Below are 19744 nucleotides of genomic sequence, written 5' to 3' on the forward strand. Positions count from 1 at the left end.
TTCCTAGAATTCCTTTCTCCGAGTAATGAAGCCAGACTCCTGCAATGCAAATAAAATTCTCATATAGAGCCATACACATCAAAATCCAAACCACTGATGAAATTTTACATACATTTGTCAACAACAAAATGATACCTTTTGGGTGAGTATGACAGAGAGAAAATCTGGGGGATGAGATGAAGGGAGAGCTTGCATTCTGAGGTGGGTGGGTGGTGATAGAAGGACTGAAGGGAAGTGCGGAAGGGTGGGAAGAGGAGGAGATGGAGGCATAAAGATATGGGTTGGTGTTACATACCTAAGCAGATGTGACAGTTCTGAAAGCTTTCATGTGGAAAAAAGGTATCTCTGGCCTTGCAGCAGTGCTAAACTGAGCGTGACCCTCAGACGGTATCTAGACATCTCTCTCGTTGTCTCTCTCCTAAACTGCCCACGAACAGGAAAACCCTCGCCCGACAGTGTGTATACTATAGGATTTAAGCTTACAAATTCCCATTGTCCCTCTGTTTGTCTCTGCTTCACTTTTGTTAGGTATTTTTAGTCAGATAGAAATTGGATAGATACTTTATGTATTAGAAATGTTTAGTGGAGATAGGATGTCTAGTTAGACTGTTAAATGCTTAGTCATGCTTATGAGTTTCTACAGGGTACATCTGGTCAAGGATAACTAGAGAGAAGAGTTGATGACTGTCAGCAGACAGGGTGTTTAATATTATTATTATGACGTGTATAACTGTAGCCTTAGCCATAATATGTTCTTATGTTTAAGTCACGACATGTACTAGAAGTCTGTGAGAATGTTTTTAGTTACACACCACTTAATCAACAGACACACACATTGATTTACTTCATGTTTTGACTACTGCTATGACCAGCTGCAAAGCTGGTAACAGAGACGTCTCGGTTGACGTTTCTGTGTAGTATGGGGCTAGCCCAACCGAGGGGATATAATGTATAGGCCTGGTGGGTTCAGGGTCTTTCATCTTACATCTGCCTGTGAGCAGTTTGGAGGTGCAAGATACCTGAGCGTGTAATGTTAATTTTTACCTGTGATCCTTTGAATAAATCAGCACTGTTTTGAAGTTACTGGGACTGTCTCGTCTCTCAGAGTTAGCGATGGTAAGAAGAACCAAAGTCCTACACTTTCATTTGATCTGTTTTCTGTTTCCCATTGCTTTTTAACAGTTGTTTTCTTGTCAGGTGTCTAACATGAAAATATTATTTTTGTGTGGTGTTGGAGATTTTAGGGATGGAATTGCTGGCCACTCAGTCCAGGAATCTGATGTCAAGTGGTCCTGTTTTGACAGGTCAAACTGAAACTGTCACAAGTTCAATCAGTGTATTAATTTGTGCAGAGTTTGTGTGAGGCCAATGTGTAAAATGATGGACCTCGGTTTCCAAGGTTATCCTCCCCATATCTGAGTGTACAGAAAGTAAAAATGCTAAGTTGGATTAACGTAATGATCACTACTCTCCTCGTCATCATGAGCAGCAGGTTGTCATTTATGTAGCCTTTTTTATTGTTGTTGCTCTTTTTCTGCACTGGTGGCCATGAGTTTCCTGTTCCTCTCCATGTTTTGTTTGATAGAACATACAGAACAATATAGCACTATATAATGTCTACTGTAGTGTTAGGGAGAAGGAAAAAGCAGACTGGCCACCAGAAAAATTATCAAACGTCTCAACGGCCAATAGATTATTGGTATATCAACCACTGTTAACTTTTGTACAGGCATTCAGGGCCCCCAGAGGATGAATCCTGCTGTCTTTGGTGATCTGTTCACCTTTCCTGTAGTCCCAGCAGCAGGTCACAAGTTTCATTTATTCAGTCATCTCTAGACAATTCTAGATGCATTGGAACAAAATTTTGTACATTCATGGTTCCCAGGGGATGAATCATAATTACTTTGGTGATTGCTGATTTTAATGTAGTGCAACCATGAAGCTGACATCGAATACAATGCCTCAACAACTACTGGATAAAATGCCATGGCATTTAGTTCTGACATTCATGTTCCTCTCAGGATGAATTGTAAGCATTCTGGTTATCTTTGACCTTTCATCTAGTGTGATCATCAAATTTAAATTTTAACCAAAATGTTTTGCAGGCTCCTCTGCCCTCACCAGGGTAAAGCTCCATGGGATCACTGAATTCTTGCTATTTTTTTGGAATCTTTGGGGCATGAAAAATGGTCAGATGCATAAATCTGGAATGGCAGCAGTTTATATGAGCCCAGCCCCAGTGTTTAGCCCCTTCCATCTGCCCCTGTTTACCCCAGACTGTGGCTCTGTATGTTAGGGGACGGGGGAAGTCCACACAAGCAGAAGGCAAGAGTGCAAACTATCGGATCGGAACTCTTCCACCTGCCAAGAGAAGTAACTCTTCCTTTTATGAGCCAATTGAAATTCAACTCACAGGCTATCCATTCTGTCAGTGACAAGAGGAGTCAGGACAACCTTGCAACCTCCAACACTAATAACACTGTAATGGTCAGAGATAGATCAAGCTGAACGCTGATAGTTAGAACGGGTCTTCGGCCTCCCATAAGTGTTTATTGCACACAATTTTTGCCTTCATTTGTTTTGAGCAGATGCATGCTTGGGTACACTTGTAGTCGATCGCTATATTTTCACTCCAGCAGTGGACTGAAAAATAAGCTGCCGCTTTTGTTCAAAGAGCATCTTGCCTGCAGGTAGTGCAAGGTACTGTGTGTGCTTAAAGACCAAGTATACAGTGGTCTTATTCTTGCTTCGTATGCAGTGGCATCACAGGTTCATTACCACCGTCTCAATCAGAAGTATTAGTCCTTGAGAGGTCTTAGTGTGCTTTTCACTTGCACACAATTCAACAGAAGCAAAGGAAAACAGGGATTAGACTAACAACAGGGTTCTTCTAATGGAACCGGTTTCAGCACATCTTTATCATGATCAGCACTAAGGGGCAGTAGAGAACCTGGAATGAAAGTGCCATTACTTCAGGGCACACCAAACTGAAATTATACTAACAAATTAAATACTGAAGATGTGTCACAATCTATCATTGCCCTATTCCCATCAGTGAATATTCACTTGATGTCAAAATGTCTCATACAGCAGTACATAACAATTAGATACATACCACATACAAGCTATCTATCTAGTTTTTGAGAATAATCTTAAATAAGTAAGTAATCTACATTCCCTTTCAATGAACTATAACACAAGTAATTCACGTTTAACTTGTTGGCTATACTAGTTTATATAACACGATAAAGATGCACATTCCAATAATAATAATAATGCATATTACCACATAGATCAAGAAAATCACTGACGAACACCTCTGGGTCTCCCACACATACACCTGTAACTAATGATTTAATAAGTGCACCCAGGCTAGTTCCGGACTTCAACACCTGATTACGTCTGACATTTTTATGATAATAGTCGCGCACTCCGTACTTCGGGCACACCCATGTCAATACTGAAGATCTGGTAGTGGGATTGTCGCTACGGTAGGCGGCGCGCATCCACACCGCACACGGTAGGCGGCGTCAGTCCGGAAAGCGACATCCTTCTGAGCTCACTTCCGTGGCTTGAGTCGGATAGTCTCTCAGTCTCTCGCCGCTTTTGTTCTCTCATTTCCACCTAGACAGCGCTGCCGAAAAGGGGGAATCAGGCTGGGAAAGCACAAACACGCAAAGTATCGGACCCGACTGTCGCAGAAACGTCCGGTAGCCACATGCACATCGCCGTCTGCGCAGAGGACTCGCGGCACTCTGTAGTTACATAAGTGGACTACTTTTTTCTATTACTGTAATTTTTTCCTGTTTTGTTACATCGAACCTGACTTCCACCTCTCTAAACTCAAAATGGAGAACGACGACAAATACCTTCCCGAGCTGCTGGCGGAGAAGGACAGCCTGGACTCGTCGTTTACACACGCCATGAAACTTTTAACCGCAGGTAAAGAACAGCCACATGCTATATCATTTCAGTTTCCGAATAGGGTTTATGCTTTAAGTTAACCGGGGGGTCACACGCGGCTCAGTCAGCACATACCAAGACGCACCTCCATGCGTGGAGCGCCATGTGTTTGCGTGGATCGCCACGTTAACCGCAACACTAATGTGAACTACTTTCACAGCTCGGTAATCGATAGGTTTGTGTGTGGTTCGTGGCTGCATGTAGCAAGCAGTTGTAAATAAAGCTGTTCTAACCATCAGCGCACACACTTTTGAAAGGACAGTCGTGAATAATTTCCGCTTCCTCTCTGCGATGTGTCAAATCAGTTTTCTCTGGGACCGTGGAGGCTTGTGCCGAGTGTAAACTTAAAAGCTGCGCCGCTTATCTGAGGAAGGTGGCTTGTTTTCGGCGTGGAGTCCCTGTTGATCCGCTTGTTTGGCAGCTACGCAGCATTAAACCAAAGTAGTTCACTAACCGAGACTGGGGTCACCTCGGTACGTGAACGCCAAGGCGGCCTAGCAGCGGTGACAGAGACCTTCCAGTCCCGCAGCTGAAGTGTCCTTGAGCCAGACACTGCGGTTGGCAGCTGCGGGGCTGCAGTGCTGGAGAGGGGGCCAAAGAAAAGACTGCTCCTGGGATCCAGTTTTCCCTGTGGTCGTCAGCGAGCTCTGACATGCCTGATCCTGTTATTAATATTTTGTCTCTACGCTGTATTAATATGTCAGAAACTCTCTTAAGCACAATAACGTAGTGCTACGAGCCCAAATACTGGGGGATACTGTGAATTCACGAATGAGGAATTACATTGATACTACAGATAATGAACATGCACAGAACAAAAACATCATTAGGTCATTATACACTAGCTACTGGTGTAGATAAACTGAGTGATTGCTCTGTTTTGTTGGTGTTATTGCCCAAGTGCTCTCCCAGTGGCTGTGAATCATTTTCTGCAGCCTGGGTCTTATTTGCTGCTCCACTCAAGCATCTCAGATACCTCTGCTAATGATAAAGTTGGTGTCTTTGTGTAACAGGATGTGCTACATCTCTGAAACTGAAAGTAGGAATGATCCAGAAAGACAAGAATGTTTGCTGTCAGTTTCTTCAGTAAAGCATCTGCTGGGTTTTCCCCACATCTGCAGCTGGTAGAGTGTGGTGTAGCTGACATGTTTGCACATCACAGGCTCAGAAGCTGTCACAGCCAGGAGAGAGGCGGTGGTTTGAGGAGGCGCTGGGGGCCAGGTGCTGTGCCACATTGAAGTGGTGGCAGAATGGGCAGCTAAGAGTTGATGTCTGCCTCGCGAATTGTGGTTTGAAGCGTTCAAGATAGAGCCTCAACTGATTGTTTTAATGATCGATTAGTCTGACGGATGTTTTCTTGAGTAATTGTTTATTTATTCTTATGAAATGTGAAAAAAAAATCGATTACATCATGTCCCCAGAGTACAGGATGAAAACTTCACGTCCGGTATTGTCCGACCAGCGGTCCAGACCCCTCAGATATGGGGTAAAAAAAGCAAATGCTCACATTGAAAGAACTACAGCCAGCTAATGTTAGGGGGTTTGAGTGTTTCAGCTCTATTCGGGATATTGACACGATGACAAAAGAGTGCTAAATTAAATACATCTTTTGTTCACGTAGGCACATCATTGCTTGGCATTCAATTAACAGTGAGTTTGTGATCTGAGTCAAAATAATTCAAGATATCTTTGTGAACATTTGACAGCATTATGCTGAAGAGTGAATGTTTTTGAAGCCATAGAAGGGCTCTCTTTCAGATAGGACCTGCTTCACAATGAACCAAAGTATCTAAATGTCACTTTTCAGCCAAATGTAGCCAAGTTTACATCCTGACGTCTATAGTGATGGTTGCACCTGAAAGTCGCCAAATCGGTGCTTACTGTGTAATGTGATTATATTGTCCTTTGTCACTCTGAACCCTGTTTGATTGCATGGACACTGCCTGAAACGCGACCTCTTCCCTTCTAGAAATTGATAGAATCCAGAAAGGCGAGACTAAAAAGGAGGCAGAAACATACCTGGACCTTTTCACAACAAAGAACATCAAACTTAAGGAGCGAGTGCTCATACCTGTCAAACAGTACCCGAAGGTGAGCTTTATTTGTCCCTGATCTTTTTATTTTTTTATTTTTACCTCTTCTTCTTCTCTCTTTCTTATTAACCACTTTGAACCCCACTTGATTTAATTTATCCTTCAGCTGAGTTTCAACCACACAAAGGCATGGGGTTACTTTGGAGTCTCAAATTACTCCTCTCAACCTTAATCTTTAAACTCCAGAGTATAATTACAGTGGACACTGGTGTGTTTTTAAATATCGCTAAAAGGATCAAAATGTTAATATTGCTCTGGCTGGGATGGCTCTGTAATTCACTGTGTTCAGGAGACTGGATCATTTCTGTTTGTGCTCAGTAAATGTTTCTATTCAGAGTGAAATCTTATTGGCTTTATCATATAATCTCAGGAGCATTCATCCACGTTGGTTCAATCTGTGTCAGGCTACATTGGTTTTAAGATGATGGTTTATGATGGAGAAGGAATGTATGTTTCAGAATAATAATAATAAAAAAAACACTGGTAGCTGCATAATGCCTATTTTGCATGTTGTCAAATTTATTTGCATCACCTTAAGTCACTCGGTCTCTGTGTAACGCCTGCTGTGTAGCTTTTTAGGTTTTGGTTTGACTTTGACAAGAGCTGACAAACCGCACTGCTTTAATTTAATTCCAAGAAGTTCTAACTAGGAAAGATGTATAAATGCTTCTCCATCCTGAGCATCAGATCAGTATGGTGTAGGGGTTTGGTCTGTGAGAGAAGGCAGCCTTCAGGTCCCACAGACCTGGTTTTAGTTTGTACATCAGTCCACTGTGTCTGGGATGACAAAGCTAATAAGCATTTACAGATTACTGTTACAACTCCATGAAGATTTGCTTCCTTTGGGGCAAGTCCCAACTAAGTGTGTTTGGCAGTGACAGCTAATTGTAGGACACATCATATACACGGTAATTACATTGTTCAGAGATTGAGGAGGCAAAGATAGCAGCTTCTGATTGCAAATTGGTTTTGGTTCAGTGTTTGGATGATTGTCGTGAACAGTAACTGATGGTATTACAACCCTCCAGAGTTCATATCGACCTTCTTTGGTAAATCTACTACTTAAGGCTGCAGTGCGCACAACAAGTTTCCTGGCAGCGATAGCTCCTTCACTCCCATGGCATTAAACCTCTGCCTTGATTGTCAGGCTAATTTAGTTCTGCTTTGTTTTGCTGTTAGTTCAATTTCGTGGGGAAGATTTTGGGACCTCAGGGCAATACAATCAAACGTCTGCAGGAAGAGACTGGAGCCAAGATCTCTGTGCTGGGCAAAGGATCCATGAGAGACAAATCCAAGGTACTGCTCTCACACACACACACAGAATCACACACATTTGGTAATACACACCTGTGAGAAGGGTACCTGGGGTCATAACACATCTGGCCTGTACTTAAGAGGGTTGGCAGGCAGTGAGCCCAAATGGCATCAACTTGCAGGATAGCTTGAGTACACTTGGACGTAAAGCCAAGGACATTCATGGACTGCACATCTGTTCCAGGAGGCTTCAGGATAGTCTGCTACACCTATTATCTACCAGTCTGATGTGATTATTAAGCAGTGTAAAGAAAGGGCATTCCACACCTATGCAGGATGCACTGAGAGGTGGATGAAATGCAGTTGCTTCTTGCATAATTCATTAAATTACAGTTAGCTGTGTGCTCTCTTTGACTGGCTGACACTCCTGTGATGTTTCTTTTGTTTCAGGAGGAGGGGCTGAGGAAAGGTGGCGAGCCCAAGTATGCCCACTTGTCCATGGAGCTGCACGTATTCATCGAGGTGTTTGCCCCCGTGCCCGAGGCTTACCTGCGCATGGCACATGCCATGGAGGAGGTCAAGAAGTTCCTGTTTCCTGTGAGTCTTGCGCTGTTTGCTTGTTGTTTTCCAGTGGCGGGCTGTGGACTTGCTTGTGTGGACTTCACTAGAGCTGTAAATCATTTTTCTTTTGTTAATTAACCTGTTTTTTATTATTGATCATTGAGTCTATAAATGATAAATCAACAATATTAACTAACACCAAACAAGTTATCAGAGGCTAAAGTGACATCTGTAGATTTTTATTACAAAACATCCTGAGCTTTATTTAACTATTCTAATAATATAAATCAGAGAGAAGCCAGGAAATCTTTGCATTTGAGCAAACTGTAATGGCAGTTTTTTAACTAATAACTGATAAGATGCTCAAGTCACTATTAGATTCGATTACTGTTAGATGAAGCTTTGTGAGGGGGGGCCCAGTAGGACAGAGAGGGAAGATGGAACGGGCATGTAAAAGCAGTCGGCTTCAGAAGGGCACTTGGGTCACTTTCACAGCATCAGTGGGTTTAGCCCTTCATGTGGCTTGCTTACACATTTATTCATCACCATCTCATTATGCGAGTCTTATTCGTCAGGGAGTGAGGAGAGCCACAGCCTGGAGATGTAGAGTTCTGAGACAGATACGTGGGCACATCGGCCCTGCATGTTCTGCGCCTGCTTTATTGCTTATATGCTGAGAGATTCTTGAGTGTGGGCCAACCGTGTCTGCTGCCAAGCCCAGCTGACGCCCATAGTGCTAGAACAATGGGTCATGCCAAAGCAGGCCAATAGGCCCAAGGGTTTGTGAGTTTCCTTACATTTTTAAATTAGTGTGCTGGGTTCTATAGAAGCAGGGATAATTTAGATCGGAGGTGAGATGAATGGGCTGATGAACCAGTTGCAGTGCTGGTATTGCCGTGTTATGTAAAAAGCACAACCTGTCGTTACAGTTTAAGGCCATAATCTGTCAGGCTTTATGGCCTTCATTTGGATCTGGGCCGTATTTTAATAAATGAGTCAGGTTCACAGAAAATGGGTGGATGTGATTTGTAGGAAATGTTTTATGTATTACCTGTATTGCGCAGGCTTTGACTCCTGTTTGTCCTCATCTGTTTTGCGTGTGTACCTGTATGTCTAGCAGTGTAAATTCAAATGCAGAGCCGTGCTCCTCTGTGAATCATTTGCAGATTCTTTTAGCTCTTGATGCTGATGCTTGGCAAAAAAATTCTGTAGAATGTAATGTCTAAAGGAACATCATTAATCTAAATATCTTGATGGCTAAAGACGCAACACTGTGGCTTGTTAGTTGCATTCATACTGCTCCTCTCCTGAGATGAATTTGTAATCAATCAAATGACTTGTTTTCCTGCTGTTGCTGCAGATTAATTGAAGCCTGTTGTCTGCGCTGCATATTCTGGTAGCCACCTTTTTTCACCATCATTAGAGCTTTGTCACCATTCCAGTCCAGGGACTGATTTATGAAAAAGAAGTGATTGGGTCACAGCGCGGCTCTTGTGATTGCTCCCTGAAGAAAGGCGGTGGATTGTGTTCAGGGATTTGTGCTGCTCAGCCAGACAACGTCAGTAATCCACCCCAACTTATTGTTTTTAAGGATAGATTGAGATAACCATTGATGCAGACACCCCAGACTTGTCAAGAAGTGCTGGGAGACATGATTTACATTTTGTGCATGATGAACAGAGTCACTGGCACTGAGACTTTCTCTTCTGCTCACTGTGTTAGTCACTGGGGGGATGTTGTGTTTTGAGCATTTCTGTAATTGTGTTTCACTCTTTTATTCATTTTTATTCTTCCCTCATCTTTTTATTCATTTGTGAGCTTTCATGTTCCCATGTCATGTGCTCTTGTTTCTCACCCGCTTACCTGCGTTTATTTTCTTCCTCTGTGCTTGCGCGTGCATGTGTGTGTGTGTGTGTTTAGGATATGATGGATGATATCTGCCAAGAGCAGTTCATGGAGATGGGCTACCTGAACGGAGGCCAGGAGCACGGAGCCCGAGGCCGAGGAGGTCTGCCGGTCAGGGGCCGTGGAATCCCTCCTGCTGGAGGACACAGGTGAGGATATGTATGGACACACAGACAGGGTTTGTCATATAGCGACGGCTGTCTCACTGAGATAGTAGAGAATCTGCTGCTTATTTACTACTACGCAAGCGTAACAAAGAAAATGCTGAGCAAGGCCATAAATACATTATATTGTATACTTTTTTTTTGGTTATTGTGGATTTTCTTGTGTGTGTTTATTCTTAGGGAAAGGGTTTTTGGTGTGTTTTTCACAGGAGACAATACAAACTGTGTACTGCCTGTAAAATTAATGTGGAAAAACTAATTCAACTCTGTGTTTAAGGAAGAACAGTGGATCTAAACCAGTAGCCATTCACACAAAAGATCTAATTGCTAATGCCAGAAGTCGGATTTTATTTTTTTTTAGCCCAATGGCACATATCAAAGCCTCGAGGCTTTATAGTCTGTACAGCTTACAAAACCCTCTGTCCTTAGACCTTCTTATTTATATAAATGTTGTGTATTTTAAACATATTTGTGGCATTTTATTCACTTCAAGTTGGATTTCTCTGAATTCCTCTTTCAAAACAGCCCAGATTCCACCTCCGTATTGGAAGATATTAACATAAAATGTACATTATTCATGAGCATTTACTTTGATTAGCTGGAGGTGGTGACTCACGCTGACCCCTAGCCAACCAGAATAGGACCTAATGAATAATGCAAACATTCCTACAGTCACTCTCACAGACTGTATTTAAAGATAGATGAGGTGACCACTCCCAGAAGTGAAACTAACAAAAATCCATCACCCCCTGATGCTGGTTGCAGTATAGGTCATCAAACCTGCTTCTTCCATGTTAGAGGATGGCGTGCGAGCCAAAATAAAAAGTTAAAGAACACATCAAATGAGTTTTTCCCAAAAGTGATTTCTGTCATTTTAGGCTGACATTATCACAGTCATTTGTGTAGAAATGGTCACTTGTTTTTAGTAGGTTATTTGATCATGAAAAGGGGTGTGTTTAGGGTGATTTGACAGTGTTAACTGGCAGCCTGATACCACAGCTCCGCTTCTGGCCGCTACTGCACAGCATCTGGTTGCAAAATGCATCACAAAAGCAAGGTAGCCATATTAACAATATTTTTACCTCACTTTTGTATAGTGGCAGGAAGTTGTGATGCATCATCCATTTTCATATACAGTTATGGTCGATATTTACCTTAATACCTTAACAGCTGCAGATGGAAACAAGACAGTATATAGTGAATACATAGTATATACCACTCTTGCGTCTCTCTGCTGGGAACGGCTGCTAATTAGTATAGCTTAGATTAAAAAGCTGGAAACAGATTGCCTAGCTATACTGGCACTTTTAACACAGAACAGACTAATATGTTATGTTAAGCAGTGAGCTTTTGAGGTGCAAGAGGCAGATTTTGTTGCCTTTGGACACTACACCAGCTGTTCCTGTTTTACAGTCTTTATGCTAAGCTGTGCTAACCAGTTGCTGGCTGCAGCTTTCTATTTAGTGTGCAGATATGAGAGTGGTGTCATTCAACTCTTGACAAGGAAATAAACAAGCATTAAAAATGTTGAACTATTCCTTTAAGTAGACAACACAGAATTGACTCGGTATTGCTTTCTCTAGGGGTAGGGGAATGCCTCCTCGTGGTGTAGCAGCCAGAGGTGGTGTGACCAGAGGTGGTGCAGTAAGAGGTGCCCCAGCAGGCCGAGGAGGACCCCCTGCAGCACCTGCTAGGGGAGCAGCAGCCCCCCGCGCCAGGCCCCCAGCTGCTGGGCCTCCCCAGAGGATGGCGCCACCCCCCCACCAGCACACCCCTGCTGCAGCTGCTGAGAGCTATGATGAATATGTAAGTACAATTGTCAGTGGAAAGTAGTTCTCGTGTATTCTTTTAGTTTACTGTAATTTCCGGACTATAAGCCGCATCCACTAAATGTAAGATGAAAAAACATTTCGTACATAGCCGCAGGTGTCCACGTTGTAACATGAGATATGTCGACAGCCAGATCGATCGCCTTGAAAGCTGCATCATATGCATTTGGTCATGTGTTGTCCATGATGAGGGTGTGGGCATGAAGCGACAAAAGTAGCGGCTTATAGTCCGGAAAGTACAGTATATGTAGTTATCTGCTGCATCATGTACAACAGCTTTCATTAAATATTGTTAATACACAAGTAACGATCTCTTTAAGCTGTCGTTTTGATAAGGCAGACAGATGTAGCATCACAGGGTTGACGTAGCTAAATTGAACCTCTCCAGCACATCTCCTTTGAATGAGAGTGTTCTGTGTGCTGTGTTATCTTTGAAGTGTTTGTCCGTCACCACAGAAATAAGTGATTTTCCATGTTTGAGACATAAGGGGAGCATGTCTGGTTTAGTACAAGTGTAGTACTTAGGGGACATCTTGACATTCATGAATCATGAATGAGTCTCTCCTTAAATCTCACTCTTTCTCTGTTTCCTTCCCTCTCCAGGGCTACGATGAGAGCTATACAGACACAGCCTACGAGCCATACGACAGCTATTACAGTCAGCCACAGGCGTAAGTGAATCAGATGTCTCTTTTGTTTTCACCTGCTTTTCACAGTGCCTGGTTGCTAGTTCAACACAAAAGGGGACTGTAGAGCATCAAAATATTTTTTAGCCACTCTGGTTAAATTCAGCATTGATGATGCTTCATGTTTCATGGTTTGGATGGCAGTGTTATTCAGGAGAACCATGTGAGACTCAGATGTTCCTTGCTAGAGAGCCAAGCTTTGATCTTACTTTCAGAAGCCAATTATCCCCCTAGATATTTCAGTGAGCAGCTACTTGGTGTTTTTCAGAGATTAAAAGTGACTTTTCCTTCTTCTTGTCCCCCTTTTTTTTTGACCACCAGAGAGCCAGAATACTATGACTACGGACACGGAGAAACCACAGAGTCATATGAGTCATATGGTAAGGAACACCTTTATTCACTGTCAACAAAGATGACCTAATTAAACGTCTTTAAAATGATGCAGAACAATGAAAGTGTGCATATAAATTTGAGTCTAAACCAAAAGAAAGTATTTTTAATTGTACATATAATTAATATGCAGCATATCTTGTAGTTAATTTCCGTTTCCTGCCTGGATGAGGATTTATGTACTCGCTTGAAATTTCAAATTGAACAGAGTCTAAAACTACTGGTAGCCCACCATGTTCCCAGTGTAGCTTTTCGGACCATTTAGTTCCAGCGTTTGTTGGGATTGTTGTGTTTTTGTGAGAATTTCTGATTGTAAACCCGACATTATTTAGAAAAAGAACTCCACAGGGCAGCTCTACTGTGTCTTAGCCAAATTGGTTTTCTTAGTAAGCCCTGGCAGTGGTTTGAATGATCGATGTTCTTATTATTTCTTGTTGCCTCCCCAGGCCAAGATGACTGGAATGGGACCCAGCGAACAGTTCCAGGGAAGGCCCCTCCCCCCTCCAGAGGTGCCAAGACGCCTTACCGGGAGCACCCGTACAGACAGTACTGAAGCGGACTCGCCACCCTTAACGTGTTGCCCTGCCTACTGCCTGTCTACCACGGCAGCTCTCGCTTTAAGCAGCCTGACAAAAAGTAATTGTCCGTTTTGTCTTTGGTTTAGTCTTTTCCTACACTGGACATTATATAAGAGAACAAATTGGGAACTGAAAATCGGAACTGCTTTTTGACATTTGACCACGAACTCCCTACCCCACCCCTACTTTGTTGCTCCAACCAACCACCTGTCCATCCATCCAACCATCTAAAGTGGCTTATAGATGGGTTAGAGAGGAGAAGTTGGTGTCCTTTTTTGTTGTTTTTACTTTGAGTTTTTCTTTATTTTGCTGTGTTTTTCTTCTCTGACCCTTTTTACCCCCCTCCGGCTTTTTTGCAGTGTTGACCATAAATTTTTTTAACTGTTTGAAAATTATCATTTTAAGTGGAATTAGTGGCTCATTATCCACTTGTCTAAGGAAGCCATCTTAATTGTTTTTAAATACAAAGAATCTGTTGAGGGTCAGTTGCAGATTCCCATTTAGGCTACATTTCAAAATTCTGTTAATATAGCAAAATAAAAGACCTTTTAAACTTTCAATTATGTAATTTAGAAACAAGCAAAAAAAAAAAGAAATCTTAAATTAAGTGAAGGTTAAAGAATCTATTTTAATGGAATCTGTTCAATTCATTCTTGGTGATGGTTTGTTTTTAAATAGTTCTAAAAACGTTGTCCATTTAGACTTAGGAACCAATATTTGTTATTGTACTTAGAGTTTTGAAATATAGCCCTAATAGACACTGTTGAGATGGACTGTCCTCATATCCTCAATTTGCTCTACATGTTAAAAATTAATTTTGAGAACACGGCCGAGGGACGGCCTCCTGTTATGCAAAAAAACGTTCAGGTCTTCATTTTGTGATCTGATTCTCTATAAACTGCATGCACAAAATACACAGAAGGATTGGGACAAAAATCTCCACATGGGTCTTCTCTTTCTATAGAGAAGGGATCCTGCAGCTCAATCCGAACTCTTGTACATATTTTAAAACATCCTAACTGTACTTATTCTGCCACTAGTATCTGTACCCTCTCCATAAAATGCATTATGCTACATGTGTAAGCTTGCCTAAATAGGTTACTAAATTTGTCCAAAAGATGTTTTGCAGCAGTTTGTCAATAAAGCTTAGTTTGTTTTTTATGAAACTTAACTTGCTTTATTTGTTTCCTGTCCTAGTAAAATTCTGAAATGGCCTTTTTTAAACTACCTTCAGCAGTCAGATGTAGGTGTTTTCCTTTGTTTCTCATTCAAAACCGCATTTTAAATCTAAATGAATGTATTGACGTCTGAAGACTTTAACCCTACTAAATGATGTCTTGATTGATTATCAAAAGAGCACAACTTATTCTTTCTCTCTCTTTCTATACCTTTTAAAAAGGACCCAGAGGTAAGACCTCTAAAATAACCTGGATAGCTTCCTAGTGTGTATAGAGTTCTAAAGCATTGAATGCCTGGGTATGTATAAGACTTTTTCAATCCTCTTACCTGTGGTCGTAATCGTTAATGAGAATTGCTTTTATAGCATTTGAAAATTAACTGAATTCAAACCACCATTCAGGTCTAGGCTTCATTGTCATGAATGACGCTGGCGCGATGGCTACTTTAGTAGAGAGTAATGGCAGTGCAATGGAGAGGATGGTTATAACCTAGAGAACTCCACTGTAAAGGTAACCTAACCCTAAATGTTTAATTTCGTAGTGTGTTTATCCATTGACGTAAACTTGCTGGTAAATGCGTACACTTTCTTAAAATATTTATTACAGTCATGGCAACAAAAAAGAATCGACTCAAAAGTAAGAAAAACGTAACTTCCAATATCATACAGTAGTGGATTTTATGTACCAAAATAACTGTTCTGTGTACTAAAAATATATTAGAGTAGTGTTAATGCAACTCTTGCTAAAATGAACAAAGCCAAATCTATGTCAATATCTTCTGTACAGTTGAGCTGCTGTTACTTTTTTATTTGCTGTGTTAAGGTTGCTTACTGTAATATTTAAAAGGTTCTGCCTGTACAAAGTTAACCAAAAAACAAAGCTTGAGTTGCATGAGCATATCTTCTCCTGTAGACGTTGCATGATCTGTCTCACAATTTTCCCAGTATGTTTAGACACGGTATTGATTTGGTTTTTGTCCTTCCTTCATGCACAGCTATTGGACTGAGTGCCTGGAGACTGACAGTCTGCTGAAGTGAGACTATACAAATCTCAGGTTGGTCTTTGTTCCATTTTAAAAGACCGTACTGCTTGCTTTGCATGCTTTAGCCCATTAACTACACATTCCATATGTTTTTCATTACCACCAACCATATAGCAAGTCTTAGATTGATTTTTCTACCTTCCAGGCATCCATTAATATCTGTTCATGTTAGCACTTTATGAAAATCAACGTGCATAAACTTAAAACTTGCAATCAGTCACAAAGAACAACTCCAGCTTCAGCTGTGTATTGGGCCTTTTTTGTTTTTGCAGTAAGCAGAGAACAATTTGGAATCTTAAAACTATTAGTGCTCAGACACCTGAGTCCAGGCAGCAGCCTTTTAAGTGGTTAGCGCTGTCATCTCGCAGCAAGAAGGTTCTGGGTTTGACCTGGTGCCTTTCTGTGCAGAGTTTGCATGTTCACCCTGTGCTTGCGTGGATTCTCTCCGGGTACTCCAGCTTCCTCCCATAGTCCAAAGAGATACAGGTCCGGTTGATTGGCCACTCTAAATTGCCCATAGGGGTGAGTGTGGATGTGTGTGGTCTCTGTCAGCCCTGTGTTAGACTGGTGACCTGACCAGGGTGTAGCCTGTCCAATCTCGCCCAGTGTCAGCTGGGATTGGCTCCAGCCCCCCTGCACCCCTCTTCAGGATAAGCGATATAGATGATGGATGGATGGATGGATGGAGTCATTTATGGTAAATTCAGTGCTACAGCAGCAACCAGTTAGCCTAGTTTAGCTTAGCATAAGGATTAGAAATTGGAAGAAAGGAATGTATGGCCGGCCAAGTATGTTACACACACAAGAAATTTGTTTCCGGTATAGAACCGATGGCAGCCATCTGCGGTGCCAACTCAACTGATGGCTCTAACCATCGGGGGCAATGGGGGGGGGATTAACCTTGTTTTGCCCAAGGACACTTTGACATGTGGACTGCCGGCACCAAGATTTGAACCTTGTGGTTGGGAGATGACTGCTCTATCCAATGCACCACAGTTGCCCTAGTGGGACAGGGTCTCTGTCTGAAGGCAAAATTGCGCTCCATACAAAGAAAAAAAAAAAAAATTAAAAAGGGCATATTGCTGATCGACAGGGGTGTAACCAGGGACCAATAATTTTGCTAGTAGTTTCCATCTGTTTGTTGTGTTTATGCTAAGCTAAGCTAGCCTTCTGCTGGCAGTTTCATATGAAATGGATGGGCACAACAGTGGTGTCAGTCTTCTTATCTAACTCTCAACAAGAAAGCCAAGTGCATTTTCCAAATTGTCAAACCATTCCTTTAATACAAGAATCAAGGTTAGGACATCTTGAATTTCCACTAAAACCCAAAGGATGTGATTCTTTTTGCAGCTGAAATCACCAATAAGGGTTTTAATCCCTGCTTGCAGGACTAACTTAAAAAAAAAGCTGTCCCCCTGAGATGGATTAACCATCTCAAACTGTGATGTGAAGTCCTCACAATTTGTACTTAATGGTCTAAAACGTTCTAAACCACTGGTATGGTTCTTTAACTTTTCTCATTTTCCTCAAAGACCACTGTGCAAGAAACTGCTGCAGATGCCTCCAGGCCTTCTAGCCCATGTAACGTTATGCGGCATCACATTCATGATATTCACAGCATTTCCAAGGTTGGTCAGTTCTGATGATTGGCCAGTTCCTGCAAGTTGGCTTGCTTTTGGCAGTGACTGCGAATTGGCGTGTGGCCACACTAGACTTCAGTGAGTCTGAGCGAGGGAGAACACTGCGCTGGTGTCAGTGTGGTCTCAGGGAAAGTGACTAATGAGGATCTGTAGCTCAAGGCTTCTTTGACAGAAGGAAAAACAGCAGCGAGAGGACTCTGGTGATTCCTGAAATGGAAGCAGCAGCAGGACGACAGCGGTGTCAGAGGGATTTCTCATGATGGCCTGTCCGTGGCCTGAAGGCAGGAAAAAGATGATTTGGAAAGCAGTGCTTGGTGGTCAGAGTTTGAGAAACTTAATTATCATAGGCATTCTAGCAGAGGCTAAACTGAAACCTGTGACCACATTAGTTGCTGAAATATGAATGCACTAATCCATCCAAAATCACCAGCCCTTCCAATAATTATGTGTCACTTAGCACAATGTTGCTTAGCTACTGTTGAAGAGTTGCACTGCTTGGCAAGAAAATGAACTTCATTTATTACAGCCACTGCTTAAAAATGTAAAAAAGTGAGCTCTTCTTTGCAAACACTACCTCTTATCTGACATTAAAATCACTGTAAAGCAGAGGAGGACTTGTGTGTTGACATGTCTGCTCATGCTGATGTCTCTCCTGTGGTTTTGTCTCTGCTGCAGTGAAGCTGTACACGGGAGTAGCTCAGCATGAGGGAGGTGGTCAGATGAAGCTCTTGGGGTGCCCTGTTGAAAGGAGTCGCCCAAAGCCCTTTTCTGTTCCTGACAGGGAGCGGGTGGAGGTGTGGTGGCCGGCTGCCAGGTGACCCACAGGAGCCAGTTGATTTGGCGCGGGTGAGAGGAGCTGGCTCAGACTCCCACTGGAACAGGACTGCAAGACTGCAGCTGGTCAGCGAAGACATTCAGCTCAGAGGAAATCCAGAACAATCAGAGAGCAACAGCAGCTCTTGTTTCATGTGGACCAGTTTCAGCTATGCCTACATTTCATATCTGGTGAATTACAAGGCATTATTCTTGAGTAATTATTTTCTAACACTGAATACACCCACTTGAAGCCTTTGCTGATTGCAAGCTGCTGTGCTCAGTTTGTGTGGACCACCCCCTCTTCCAACAAATGCAATTGTTACAGCCTAATTTACCATAAAATGAGCACTCCTGTTATAGAGACTTGTGAAATCATTTTTAATTTCTATTAACCCTTGAATTAGACATGAAATGAACTTCACTTTTGCGAGGCAAGTTGTATGCAAAGAGAATCATGTGACATCTGCATTTAAATGTGATTTTTCAACATTCTGGGGGTGTGATGTGTAGCTTTGATGCCTTATTGCTGTGTGAAATTAGACTCAGCGCTCAAGAGTTAAAGTTGCCCGGAGAGTGTGCAGATCAGTATCTCACTGTGACCGAGTTCACTGCAAGCTCACACACACCGCCACAGCTTGTATCCCCTGGGCTGTGTAGCCCAGGGGATAGTAAATGTTCATGCAGCAGCCTATTTGCATGTACTCACATGTACCCTCCTCGCAAATGTGCAACACTTTCATAATCGACACTGGCCTGTTTGTGGCTGGAGCTGGGAGGAGAGCTGCAAGTGAGAAAGGGACAGAGGGTGAAGACAGACATTACCAACTTCCCTCCATCTATCCGTCATGCCTCTGCTGATTTGATTGCCCTCTGTGCCATTTTCTGCCATTATCATTGATGATATTACAGCTGCCTGTGGTGCTGAGTTACATTTAGAGGTCAAAACTGTACTTTCCTGTATTAAAAACAAATTTCTCCGTCCCAATCCACTGGTCAGAAGCAGCATTAGCTAAGTCAGAGGCCCCATTTAGTTTATTGAAAATGCTAGCAGCTTAGAGAATAGAACATTATCATTTGAGATGAAACGTCGACAGGCCATATCCAAAACAGATCATTTTTCAGTTTTATTTGCCATTATGTCTAAAATAATGATCCATGTCTCACGTAATCTAATGCAAGATTTGATGTTGTGGAAGCCATCTCCTTTGCTTGAATCAATGAACTTTCAAGAGCGGAAAGGTGGAAAAGAAAGTAAATGCTACTGTGCAGTCAGTGATCAATAAAAATGGACTTGAATTTGAGCAAGCCATGTATCAGTCATCTGGGGGGTGGAGGGGGTTATAGCACACGGAGGTGGATGTGTTAAAATGCAGTGAGTGTATGTGCTAGAGGTGGACTGTGGGCAGATATGGTGGACAGCTGGATTGCATCTTCTGGTACTGACAGATTCACACATAAGAAGAACATCGCATGCTGCTGCCTGTGAAGATGGTGACGATCAGCCTCCCTCAGATACACATCAGCTGCTGTCTCATTAGGAGAAGCAATAATCTAGGTGACTTGTGGTGCTTAAAGTGCAGTGAGCTGACCCCCATGTGTCCTTGATCTTCCAGGGTACGTAAAGGGGATGCTTTGAAGATGTACA

General features: G+C 42.3%; 1 protein-coding gene across 2 annotated transcripts; it reads left to right on the plus strand.

Moving 5' to 3' along the window:
• The first annotated feature begins 3497 nt into the window (after window positions 1–3497).
• On the plus strand, window positions 3498–18857 carry khdrbs1b (KH domain containing, RNA binding, signal transduction associated 1b). Of its 2 annotated transcripts, XR_002276991.1 has the most exons (11): window positions 3498–3942; window positions 5933–6054; window positions 7236–7352; window positions 7761–7907; window positions 9792–9925; window positions 11524–11746; window positions 12373–12440; window positions 12777–12835; window positions 13292–13481; window positions 15596–15655; window positions 17959–18857. XR_002276991.1 is itself a non-coding variant. In XM_020624859.1 (9 exons), the coding sequence occupies exons 1-9, from the start codon at window positions 3849–3851 to the stop codon at window positions 13396–13398; spliced, it is 1071 nt and encodes a 356-aa protein (XP_020480515.1). In that variant the 5' UTR covers window positions 3498–3848; the 3' UTR covers window positions 13399–14593. The 2 variants fall into 2 exon arrangements, 1 of the variants encoding a protein (XP_020480515.1); XM_020624859.1 differs by lacking the exons at window positions 15596–15655; window positions 17959–18857 and having other exon boundaries at window positions 13292–14593.
• The last annotated feature ends 887 nt before the right edge of the window (window positions 18858–19744 follow it).

The sequence above is a fragment of the Monopterus albus genome, unplaced genomic scaffold (genome assembly GCF_001952655.1).
Source record: "Monopterus albus unplaced genomic scaffold, M_albus_1.0 scaffold340.1, whole genome shotgun sequence".
Lineage (NCBI taxonomy): Eukaryota > Metazoa > Chordata > Actinopteri > Synbranchiformes > Synbranchidae > Monopterus > Monopterus albus.